We start from the raw sequence: 13,001 nt of genomic DNA, 5'->3' as shown, positions 1-13,001 counted from the left end.
GACAAAAGGGGGCGACTGTTACATTCACGGATTAATTAACTTAAGTTCACTCTAAATATTAATTTAAGCAGGCTCAATTAAGGAGACTTGTAGCCCGCCGTTAGTATATGCGATAGTTATATATATAAATAGATATAAAATAAAAAAAAAGTTCTGCTCGGCACTAGTTATGGTAACCTAAAAGCGCAAAAAAAAAATCATTAAGGAGACTTGTAGCCCGCCGTTAGTATGTATATGTGATAGTTATATATATATAAATATATATAAAATAAAAAAGTTTTGCTCGGCACCAGTTATAATAACCTAAAAGCGCAAAAGAAAAAAAAAAAAAAAATTCCGCCGCCAGAGGGACGACAGACACGTTCATGATGGTTCGTGCGACGCAACTGTGTGATGACGTCACTGAGCTCTATCATCGAGCAGAATTTTTTTTTTTTTTCTCGTGTAAAAACTGTTATGGCCTCACTTTTGACGATGAACTACAAATACCCGATTGAGATGCGCTAACTACGACGAAAGCTAAGGATGCATTCGTGAATTGTAGCTGCAGTACACCACCGACATTTACCGCGCGTTTTATCTCTAAGGAATCCAATCTGCCACCAGAGTCGAGGGAGTGCCTCGCAGAGGAAAAAAGCGAGCCAAGTTGTATTCTCGTCTGTGTGTAGGGTTCTAAAGCACGCACGTATATTACTACACACGAGACGGGAGAGAAGTGACAGGGTAAGAGATGAAGTGCCCGAGCCAACAGGCACTCTTTCAAACTCGGAGTGCGGTCATCAGCTATTCCACGAGCGAAGACAGCCGTGACGTCATTGGAGGTAGCCCTTGACCCACGACGTTGGGAACGGAAATTCCTTTTTTTTTTTCTCCGAGGCAACAAAAAGGCGACGAGGCAAACCATCGATAACGCGTTGACAGATGAGCGATCCAATGAACTCTTTGTTGTCCAAACGACGTTTTCAGCTGACAAGGACGGCACTGATTCCGCGAGTAACTCGACCAAAATGTTTGTAGCCGTTGGGTTTCGTACATGGAATTATGCTTCAGAAATTTAATGACCAAAAATGCTACCGTGTATTGACAATAGGAGCTCGTTGAAACAAAATAAAATATTGAGGTTTAGAAAAAAAAAAAAAAACATCCCAACATGTTTTTCTTTTTCAGGACGTCAGGTCAAAATTTTATTTATTTATCAATTCTGTCAGCTCAATATAGGGCCAAGGCAGCAGTCGGGTGATACAGTGTCATACATGCAAATTATAAACACAAAAGTTCTAAACAAAAAGCAATCTTTGCACCGAAAAATAATATCTACGACTTATTCGAAAGAGAATCAATCAATATCAACAGTAATACAGTAACCAAATGTAATACTAGTCATAACAGTAACAGTATAGCAGTAAATGTAACAGCAGTAATAACAGTAATAAAAAATAAAGACAGTAAAAATAATGTCATAACAGCAATAAAAGCAATCTTAGGACTGAAAAATAATATCTACGGCTTTTTCGAAAAAAAGAGTGAATCAATATCTACAACGTTTACAGCTATTTATTCGAGCTTTAATAGGGGCTACGGTCTTTGAGTGATGCAAGCGTTCCGAGTAGAAACTTTTTGATTTTAAGTAAATCGAGCTATCAATTTTTATACTTTTTTTGAAAATCTGAAAGAACAGCTTCAACCGTTGGCTCTCTCTTCTGTTTGACAGAGGGCTTATATTGGCTCTCCTTTTAAGTTCGGTCACAGACGTAGTTCGTCTGAAATCTGAAAAAAACTATTCGCACTGCTAGCGATTGCATATCTTCGAGTTCTCTGACCAGATGGATGGATGGTGGATGAATCCGGCTGAGCCCTTTGGATCGGGCGGTAGCTTACGCCACCTAGCCATTTTGTTTTACCATTTAAGCTTAGAATATTTAGATGTCAAAACTATATTCACTCCGCACTGCAAAGAAAGTGAGGCTATAAAACCCCCTTGCCATCAGTTAATAAGAAAATACCTAGAGAGCTCTGCCATGGGCTCCACACTGCGGACGCGTATTCTAACACAGGGGAGATTTATCCAGCGTTCTCCTACGGGAGCACAATTTGTTAGTTGCCCGCTTTTAAAAATTTCAAGTTGATTACGGGTTGACATCCATTCCAAATCAATCAACTTCCGATGTAGTGACAGACTCACAATCTCAGTCTAAAAAAAAACAATGAGGGGTTATCAGAAAGGTGGGAGCATGCGTCTTACAGATCTAAACTCGCAGAGCTGTATTCGAAACCACCGTAGCAGGCATGCCGCTTGTGCGCCAAGAGATGTCATTATACTTTACGTAATCTCCCGACACCACCACCTCGAAAACATACATAGCGCACGTTTTAGACCTCCCGGCTATCGCTTTTAGTGTTCACTTCCGGCATTCCTGCAGTGACGTTCGCCACATACATATAATGCAACCACGCGCAGCTGGTCGGCCTGTGCGCGCGCCTCCTCCACGCATGCCAACACGCAGTCAATTTTATTTTTAGCTGAACGCCGCTCTTCTGTTCTGGCTCTGCCGTACAACTCTCGTTTCTCGAGGCGAAATCCTCGGATATGCTAATGAACTTTTGACTGCCTGATGTAAACGTCGGAAGAAACGCGAGTTTATAAACCCGGAAAAGTGGCGACTTTTTGCGGACGACAGTCGCGGCAGCTGCGATAAAAGGAAGACAGAGCTACATTCCCAAAGTAACACTTATCACGATCGCGTATTAAAAACTTTGGAGAAGCATAATCAAACATTTCCACCAGCGTTCAGACAGGAACGAAAGGTGTACTAGGTTGTATGCAGTCTATGCGCTTATCGACGAATTGTCAATGCGGCATCATTCCAGATAGAAGCACCCCCGGGCAAAAAACGTTGCTGCTGCTATCTTGTCAACGCGCAGCGTCTCGCATGAGGTGTCAAATTATCGCGCCAATCCATGCGGGAACCCAGCCAGATGGGGCAATGCTCACGTTACGGAATTCATTACGCAAATGACAGCGGCACAAAACGAGCGCAAGGTTACGGCACAGGGAGAACGTGATTGGTACCCGAAGCGTGTCCCCGACAAAAAATAAGACCCAAATCAGCAAAGAGCGAACCACTACGCCCAGCGTACGGGGCGCTACATAACACACACCATCAGAACAACTTTCCCTGACGAGAAAAACAACAAAAACGAGCGCTTTTGTACTACATAGTCCCCGGGCTTTTTTGTGACAAGAACTTTTTTATTTCTTTCTTGTTAGTCTTTTTTCCAGAGGGCTCAATGCGCCTACAAAACGCACGACCTGGAAACGACGAAGGCCGCCGAAGAAAAAACAAGAAACAAAAGTAGCTTTACACGAAAGAAGCTCATCTTTTCACCGAACTTACAAGTCGTGTTGATAGCAAGCAAACGGCGTGCGATGAGTCGGCTGTCCTTGTCGAGCTCTCTGGTTATTTCACGCGGCATTAGGGGAAAACGTCAGAGTTCAATGCCAGCGAGTCGAACGTTGTTTGACCTCGGCGGCTTCGACGCGAGACACACAGTCGGGAAAACGTGGACAGATCGAAACGGATTCGCTATCCAAACGGCCATCAGACATAACCCAAATGCCTCTCCGGCACGTTCCTTCGGGCTGTTTCGATTGTTTTGGGGCAGAGCACTACCTGGGGAGGGGGACGGCCCGTCGCTTTTTAACCGGAGGCTTCAAAAACTGATTTTCGCCTCGCTGCGTTTTCTTTCTCAAAGCCACTCGCGATACGAGAACGACTTTTCGTGTTCATCTTTTCTCTGGTGTGCAGTGGCTGCGAGGACGGAGCCTGCCACACACGCGGCTGTCAGATGCACGGACTTTGAGGACGTGGATTCTTCGAGCGTACCCCGAGGGTGGTTGCTCTTGATCCGGCCGTAACGCTGCTACACTCCCACCGCCTCAAAGTAGCGCCGAGAGCCCCAACGAGTTGTTCGAAAGCTTACCTGGACTGCGGCGGAATCCTTTCTGGAACTGAGCAGGCATTTGCGGCTCGGAGTTCGGAGCCCGTGTTTCGCCCCTTGTTTATGGCATCTGTGCCTCGTTTTTTCCCAGCATTTCGACCCCCCACACCTGTTGCATCTTTTACATTCAGGTTGGTGCCCGCATTGTTCGCGAGAGGACGCCACGATCCGCGTGGCCACCCCTATTGTTTATGTGACCCGTGCTTTGTTCGGGGCAATCGCGAAGAATAGTAGTTTTGAAACTATGTGTTTAGGTGGCGCCACTTCTATTTTGCCGTTTTTTAATTAAAATTACAAAATAATATTTCTACTGTTGTATTAGCCAGAGTGTGTTTATATAAAAATCATTTAAACTGAATCTGAGTTAAGTTGAACGTACATTTCGTACAATAAAGGCAAGAAACCGTAACGACCGTAAAACAAAATGTGTTGATCCTAAGGCTCCTAAGGCTCTTAAAAACATCTACTGCATCCCATACTTGCGGCACGAAATTAATAAAGAGAAACTCTATGAAATAACAAAACATATAATTAAAATTTATGTTTGGTTTGTAGAGTCCAAGCCACGGTGGTCGAAGCTGTCGAAGCACGTAGAGTTTCTATGCGTAGAGTACTTTAGCCTGCTTTAGCTAGCGTTGGGCATGTGGCGCCATCTACTAACATTATAGGCGACGATAACAGACTCTTACACGGAAAAAGAGAAGGTCACTGCTCGTGATGTGGGCAGTCATTTTGTGATTCTGATAATTCCGGCACGCCTGTCTGTCATAGCAACCGTTAACTTTACCCGTTGCCCCCTTGCTACGAAGCGAGTTCATTTCATTCTGATAGCTCTGTAACACCAAATGGCGGACGCTAGAATTCGCCAGTTAAAAATTAAAACGGGAATCGTTAAAAGGTAACGTACCATCTTTCCTTTCTCGTACCGAACGCGGGTCTTGTTTTGCCCCTGAATTTCGGTCACTGCCTGCTGGCACGACTTTTATAAGCGGTTAGATCGATAATTAGCAGAAATATGAAAGAACTAACCGGATTCTTGGCGTTGTTCAAAGTCCGGAAACCCGAGAACTATACCGTGACGCTTGACTGCTCGTCAACGCCCACAACAATCTCCCGTTAGACAGATCTCAGGGAAAGTAAAAGAAGAAAAAAAATGAAATGGGTGTCTTTTCGCTGTTGCAGGTTGACAAAGGAAAAGTCTGTTTACGAGAAAGAGGTCGAGGTTGAGAAAGAGCGAATGGCCAAGATGAAAGATACGGGCAAAGACGAGCACACCCTCAAACGACAGGTAAGTCGACGCACAATAGCGCCCTCCCGATGTCCAAGTTTCATCTGGGGGCAGATCGCGGAACTGCAAGCTCGACTTTAATTCCAGGAAGAAGTTATCCAAGACACAGCGCAGATGGTGCCCCATTGCCAAAAGGGGATATTAGCCGCCTACAACGACCTCAAGGAAGTGTTGGTAAGTGCCGCCAGAGCGCGCTTCACCTACACACAACTTGTCTTACACATGTCATAAAAAAAAAAATATATATATATATATATATATATATATATATATATATATATATATACCTGATCTTAATTTTCTTATATTCATTAAACCACAAAGACGCTGATTCCTACATATTACGGCGAAGTATTACATCTACAGGCCCGTTCACACTCTTGCGGCCGAGTACGACTGAGAGAGACGAGATCTCTTAAAACTTCTTAAATGTTTTTAGAATGAGGGAACACACTGGCATTGTGGCGCCATCTATGCGGTGATCCTGGTACCGCATTTCACAAGAGCGAAGGTTTTGAGGGATTTCCGAGGTCAAATGTGCGTAATACCCATAGGAAGGCTCGTTTATAACATTGACAAAAAGTTTTTCGAGCCAAGAAAGAAAGGATAATGCGCGAGAAATAAAAAAAAAAAAATGCTGAACCGCCGAGTTTACACTGCTTCCCAATAGATGGCGCCAGCGCGTTCTCTGGTTTAAGGAGTTTTAAGGAACCCAGATTTAAGAGGTCGCAAGAGTGTGAACGGGCACCGCGTTCGAAATTTGTGATGTTTGACCTGTCTGAAGTCTGAAACATTCATGCGACACTCTTCAGCAGCAACCAGTGGTATACCTAGGATGTGGCATGGGGGGGGGGGGGGGGGGTTGTGCCTTGGGCGCTAAGGAGGAACCCCCGAGTTAGGATTGGGCCGAAGCCTCCTGTACACTGATACTTTCTGCCCAATCGCCGGTCGCCAGCCATCGTCCCAAGGGCGTGCCGCTTCCCCTCACAAAACAGAAAACGAGAATGACATGATTAGTGATTAAGCCCCTCAGATGCATTCTTGCATTCCTGGTGCAGTTTCGGGCATTTGGTGTGGTAGCTGTGGGGGATCAGTGGCCGAGCGAGCTAGCACACACCAGCTCGAAGCACGTGGAGCGAAAGCTCGTGCTGTAGAACCCAGGGATCCTGGGTTCGATCCCCGCCCCTGCCCGTTTCGATGTGGAGGAGCATCGTACCGGCGTGCGGTCGTGTATCACTACTGCATGATTCACGTTAAAGACACCAGACTGGCGGCCGTGCTGCACCGACTAAATTTTTCATCTACAGCCGAGACACCAGACGCCCATTGAGGCTGACTAACTTCAGTCTGTATAAACATACACATAGCATTATTAGTAGTATTATTATATGGTAGCTGCAGGTCGCACTTGGGCAATTAGTTTGTTTTTCTTTTTACCTTGCTTTTTGCCACGTTTTAGGCAGAGGCGCAAAAGGTGTTGGGGCTGTTATTTCCCGAAACCCCAAGCAATGCGTGGGACCATGAAAAGTGACTGAAGCTCATTTTGAAAAAAGTCTGCATCCCAGATTCTACCTCCTGCTACTCAAGAGTATGCTGTAGGTGCCTTTTTGTGGCAGACATTAAGGAAGGCCTGCCTGGACAGGCCTTCCTTAAAGGGCTCATGAAACAATTTTTGAACTTTTTCCTGTTTAGCTTTCCTCCTCAACTCATAAATCCCGCATTATACCAGACAGTTCAAGAAGATGGAAAGGGGGGGAATCCCGTCTTGCTTGGACTCTCGTTTGTGTACTTGGACACAGCCATTCTGCCTCTAGAAGATTAGCCCGTTGCTCAAAATTCAGTCAAAAGTTGCTTTCCCCACCCCGTTCACCCCGAAGCTGACAGTGCTGTGGAAGCTACGTGCTTGTTGGGCCAGCCACACTTTTGCCATGTGATCACGCTCTTTCGCACATACCCTCGTGCAGAGAATGAGGTCAGGTGATGAAAGGGAGGCGGCTGATTGGTCCGGCAAGCGCATAGCTTCCACCGCAATGTCAGCTTAGGGGTGAAGGGATTAAGCGAGGTCCGGTGTCGTGTGAGGTGCATTTGGAGCCGGTGACGTGCTTTGGGGATTGCGGATGTATCACAGTGAAAAGGCAGAGAGCTTACGAAGGGAAGGAGGTAAGAAATAGTCCGCTGTGTTTTCAAATTTTCGTACCGAAAATCAGGCTTTTGACTTTGTACCTTTTTTTTCTTTTGGTCCACTGACCGATGTGCTATTAGTAAATTCTCAATCTAAATTGATTTATCCAAGCCCAAAATTTGTTTCATGGGTTCTTTAATGTCCCACTGAGTGAAGCCTCAACATCCTGCTGAGGCTTAACTCTCCAGCTTTTTGGTTCGAGCCTCCCTGTCACCAAGGCTGGATCAGCCCACATATCCTTCTGTGGCCTCTTTCGGTGCTGCTTGACCGGCTCACCTGCCCAGCTCTCTTTCGAGCACCTTGAGGTAGTAACAAGTGCCTGGCCACAGGCACAGCATGTTATTAAGTATGAAACGTGAGCCCCGGCACAGCTAACCCCTTCCACACTGCTTAGGGAACTTCATAGCGCTTGTAACCCCAAAAGACCATGGTCATTGCAATTTATCTTCATCTGCTCTTCTCTTGGTTCTTGGAGTCTGCAGTAAAAACTTTCATGTTCGCTGTTTCGACTTTGTGAAAGAAAAAATTAAAGTCGTTTACAAATCTCTGTAATGCGAAACTAGAGCACAGCTCTTGAGGAGGAGGAGGGGAAGGTACGGAGTGGAGGGGATGCCGCTCCCAACACCTAGAAATTAAGGCTGTAGCACTCTTCTCGTGACGTCGCACAGGAAGGCCATCGGGGGCGCACGTCGAAGCCAAGGCAACACGCCTGGATCGGCCCTCGTAATGCGCTTTTAGTCATATATGCGTGTCTTATTAGCTAAAATGAAAGCTGCACATAGCAACGGGTCTACAAAACATTTTATTACATGGGCAAAATATTACACCGCTAAATAATCTGTACGAAATGGCACGAGGTATGCGTATAAGACGTCTATAGAAAACTGTGATTGTTTTAAGTCGAGAACGTTGACTCACGCAATTACTGCTGTAGGAATGCATATTTTATACAGAAATGCTTCGACAAAATGGCGAGACACGCAGTGGTTAGACACAGTAAAACAGATCAGTTAAAAACCAGGTAGACGTAGTCATTGTGGACACGGCTAGACAAGTGTCACTTACGATCATGTAGGCCATGTTATCGCGTGTAGTTACTTAATTCTTACATTATACTTGCTATTTACAGTCAACTAATTTACTTCTCCCTATGGGCTCGAACTGCCTTAGAACAAAATATAACTTATTTTGTATACAATAATACTAGTAGCTTAATACATTTAAGATTCTAGTATAAATGTGTTAAAGGCAATAAAATAACATTAGTGTAAATAAACACATAAGCACAAACAATGCACTTTCAATAATCACACAAACTTGTTATTCACCTTCCAGTAAAAACTAGAATATTACCACGAATATTTACAAATGTCGCCGCAACAGCACACAGACAGATAATGACGAAGAACAAAATGCCATTGTTTCAGGAGATTAAAAGTTATATATATCAACTGCAGCATTTTATTCGCGTCCTACGTGACCAAGAAAGCTCGTAAATAAGTTTTTCTCACTTGTCGATCGTATCCATACGTCCCGCAATATCCGCTACGAAAATATTTGAACACAAACTCCAAGAAGTCTCTCTTTGTCGAGAGAGAGGTCTATCAATAATCGACCAGTGTCATCGTTGACTAGTTGCCACACATGTCACTCAAACCGTAGCAGGAGTTATTCCACGAATCCACGTAAATGCCATAGTATCAAGCGAACACAAAAACAAATACCCGAGCCTGCGCTGACGACAGAAAAACGACGGGAAGAAGAAAGAAGTATAAAAAAGAATTACACACGAGAGCAACGGCAGTAGTGTGGTACGAAAGGCCACCTTGCTAGTGGTGCAAAACTATCGATAGTAATTAAGAACAAAACGAGCGTGTTGGTAACGGTAATTAGACATGAGGAAGATACATAGAAAGGGGGGACGTTGTCCGTCCCCCCTTTCTATGTATCTTCCTCATGTCTAATTATCGATAGTATGTGGGGATTGTGATCCCTCAACATTCCGTCGCGTCAGCGTTTTGGCGCGCCGTGGCGGCCGCGCTGGCGTAGCGAGAGGTGGCGCTGCTTACCACTGTGAGTGGCTTCCTCCTCTCCCCCCTTGGGGCGATTTCCGTAACGAACCCCCGCACAAAGGAGATCGACGTGTTGCTCCTTGATTGGCCACTTCGCCCCCGCCGTTATCTTAAAACCAGCGGACAGCAGTCTCGCTTCGCTAAGGGAGGAAGTGGCCGAGTGGGCTAACGCGTCTCAGCTCGGAGCGTGGAGCGAAAGCTTGCGCTGGGAACCTCCTGGGTTCGATCCCCGCCGCCCCCGCCCGTTTCGATCTGGATGAGTTTCGTACCGGCACGCGTTCGTGTGATCACTACTGCGTGATGCACGTTAAAAACCCCAGGTTAGCGGTTGTACCGCACTGGCCAAATTTCTCATCTACAGCTAAGAGACCGATTACCCGTTGAGGCGCATCTCCATCAAGGCTGTATAAACATAAAGAGCAAGCCAATTTTTGTCTCGCTTCGCTCTTCTTCCTGGGATTCGGCGGCGGCGACAACGGGGACCCTTCCGGCGCACCGGTGAGCGTTTACCCCGTACTTTGTACCTTTGTGGACGACCGTTCGGCCGTGGGCGATCTCCACACCGACGGCGTTCACCAGCTTATAGTCGCTGTTTTGTTGTTATTTTGTTTCATTGTAAATAAACAGTTTATCACCGTTACCAACGTGACTGGTGTTTGTTTGCGCTCAACGAGCAGCATGCCACGCGAGCACGAACCCGCTTCGCGGTAGAGCGTCTCGCCGCGAACGTGGAACTCCCAAAGGCAGTGGCCCTAAGGAGAACCACAAGTACTATCGATAGTATCAATAGTCGCCAGAAATCTGACTATCGATATTGAAAAAAAACTATCGATAGTACTATCGATAGTCGACTGTCGAAAAACTATCGATAGTAGTATCGATAGTCGACTATCGAAAAACTATCGATAGCACTATCGATAGTTCTGAGACACTATCGATAGTTTTGGAAAAACTATTGATAGTCAATTTATCGATAGTTTTGCATCACTACCTTGCTCGTGTGCGCTCCCTGCGGTGATAACTGGATTTTTTTTCGGTTCCCTTCCCTTCTGAACTGTCTCAGCGTTCCTTTTCAGACAGTCAGCAGCTCACACACAACGTAAATTTACCAGAATCGGAGCCCGTATGAGGGGAAAGAGGATGTCGCATCGGAGCCGGTTCATTCGAAAAGTGTGGGGAGCTGCGGGACTGCACGTAGTCCCGCGGTTACGGGGATAATCATAAATATAAATTTGGTACTTTCAACCTTGGTGACGCGTTGCATATTACGTTTATATTATATATATAATAAATTGTACAAGACTGCGCTTTTAAAACGTCTATCAATGTTGGGTAAATGCGCACGAACACCACCGCGTCGCTGGACAAGAGCCATTTTTTCACGTCGATATCAAATGTTTTCTTACGTAGTTGCGCCATGGCCTTCCTTCTCCGACATTGCGACGTAACCACTCGGAGCGCTACGGCCTTCTTTCTAGGAGGTGTTGCTTGACCGCGCTCGGATGGCCTGGGAACGAGCGCGGGTTCACTGAGAAGGCTTTGCGAAACGGGGCTCGATAACGCTATCTCGTTTGGCATATCAAGGTCTAATATGGAACTTGAATTCCTTTTGCAGGAGTCTGTGCCCGATCTTGCTGAGAAAGAAGAGTACATCAGTGCACAGGCAGCACTGAAAGATGCAGAACTCGCGTTGCAGGGATAATAATCATCTCCAGACTTTTTTTTTTTTTTTTTTAACATCTGGAGGACTACATTATGTTGGATACCTTTGTTTGCTTTTTGCTTATTTATATAGTATATTCTATCTTCCAGACACAATCTGTGTGACAAACATGCATTTTTCACAATTGTAATTGCTGTATAATAAAAGTTTTTTTTTTTCTTTTTTTCGTGCAATGTTTATAGTGTAACGTTGAACCTTGGGCACATGTTACTGCCATCTTAAAATGAACAACATAAGTGCAAAAATCTCTCGGTCCAACTTTCAAAAATCTGTTGCTAGGATCAGAAAGAACTAATTTTGCTATTTTTCATCAATAAACCTTTCAAACATTTTATATGCAAAGTTTGCCTATTAGGGGGCTCATTCCAGCAAGGCATAAAATGACATAGAGGTGGCGCACTTCATTTTGAAGCTCAAGCAGTGTCAGGTGAACTGGCACAGGAACGAATTTAAGAAGGGGGGGGGGGGGGGGGGGGGGGGGCGACGACGGCGACCGTCCCCCACAAACTCCCCAAGGGCGACATTTTTTTGCTTTTAAATAAAACTTCATACACTGATAATTCTAAGCAGGAAGAAAAATAATTATTTTACAGATCTCCGCCCCTGAGTTATCATAACTTCAGGAAGGAGGCCTTGAATACGCCTCGCAAGTAGGCTCATTTTCGTCTTCTGCGCATGAGAAAGGAAGTAGCGGTGACGTCAGAACGTCGAGCCCTGATTGGCTGATCGCGACCTCCTATCTGAGCGTCGTCTGCTCCTTTGGAACGTCGTCTGCGTCTGTCTTACCTTTCCTGTGACTTTCGGAAGTCGAGCGAGCTCGATTTCGCCTTTCAGAGAGGGCAGACGAAATAACTCGAGCGGTACGTTGTTTTTGTCTAACAACTAGCAGACGCGCATCAAGGAGGGAAGTCAAAGGACTCACTGGCGAGGTGTCCCGAGGCGCCGAGGTTTGTTTGCTAAGAACCGAAAGTGAGCGTGTTAGTGTCCGCGAGTTCCCTCCCAAATACTTTTTCCCTCCGTTCGTGTGCGGCGAGACTCCTCACTCTTTAACGGCGTCGGCGGGCTGGCGCAGTTAGCGTCGTCTGTTTTACGTCTGCTAGTCAAAGCGATAACTGCTTTACCTTTCCTGCGTCTGTCGGAGATCCACCGCTTTTTTACCGCCGAGAGTCACCGTTGCCTCTGAAAACAAGGAGATGACAAGAGGAAGAGATTGACTTCTTAATCTAAAATTGAGGTCAGCGATCAAAGTATAAGACGGGAAGGATTCACAAGGGTCGCGCGGGCATATTCCATTCAGCACGCCAGCCGGTCGTGGGAAGACGGTCGCCGAGTCGGACTGCCTGCTAGGCCTATCTGCCGAGCTCGCTTGGTTGTTGTCGGTAGAAACGTGGCCGTTGGAGCTTTTCCCGGGTGTTTGTGGATCCAGCGTTCTTGTTCGTCGTGGTCTGTTTCAAGCACCTTTTACTTTTTTCTTGCTGCTTGAAGTCGGGACGCGTAAGAAGTGCACGTAGAAAAATAAACGTCCGTTGGTCGTCGCGACCGCAACGCTGTCGGCCATGCTGATTTGATCGTAAGAAGTGCGTAAGACAGCTTCGGAGCTGTCGTAGGATTTCGTCGTAACCTGCGCAAAACTTGCGAAAATTTCGTTTCGTGAATACGAATTTGTTCTCAAGTTTTGTCTTACGCACATTTTTGGCGTAAGCTCGTTTCGTGAATCTGGCCTCTGCACTTCCGAAA

At 45.8% G+C, this 13,001-nt stretch overlaps 2 protein-coding genes across 2 annotated transcripts in view; one reads left to right on the top strand and one right to left on the bottom strand.

Moving 5' to 3' along the window:
• LOC120850598 overlaps positions 1-4,230 on the bottom strand; it is a 78,359-nt gene extending 74,129 nt beyond the window's left edge. The window contains exon 1 of the mRNA XM_042288827.1: positions 3,982-4,230. The gene's annotated coding sequence lies outside the window, so the exon portion shown is untranslated. The remainder of the gene's footprint in view (positions 1-3,981) is intronic.
• A 471-nt stretch (positions 4,231-4,701) lies between these two features.
• Positions 4,702-11,423, top strand: LOC8039394 (tubulin-specific chaperone A). Its single transcript, XM_029993024.4, has 4 exons — positions 4,702-4,897; positions 5,182-5,287; positions 5,375-5,461; positions 11,157-11,423. The coding sequence occupies exons 1-4, from the start codon at positions 4,845-4,847 to the stop codon at positions 11,241-11,243; spliced, it is 333 nt and encodes a 110-aa protein (XP_029848884.1). The 5' UTR covers positions 4,702-4,844; the 3' UTR covers positions 11,244-11,423.
• The last annotated feature ends 1,578 nt before the right edge of the window (positions 11,424-13,001 follow it).

This window comes from Ixodes scapularis, unplaced genomic scaffold, assembly GCF_016920785.2.
Source record: "Ixodes scapularis isolate PalLabHiFi unplaced genomic scaffold, ASM1692078v2 PGA_scaffold11__112_contigs__length_91849675, whole genome shotgun sequence".
Taxonomy (NCBI): Eukaryota; Metazoa; Arthropoda; class Arachnida; order Ixodida; family Ixodidae; genus Ixodes; species Ixodes scapularis.
This window is presented reverse-complemented; position numbering and strand designations above follow the sequence as displayed.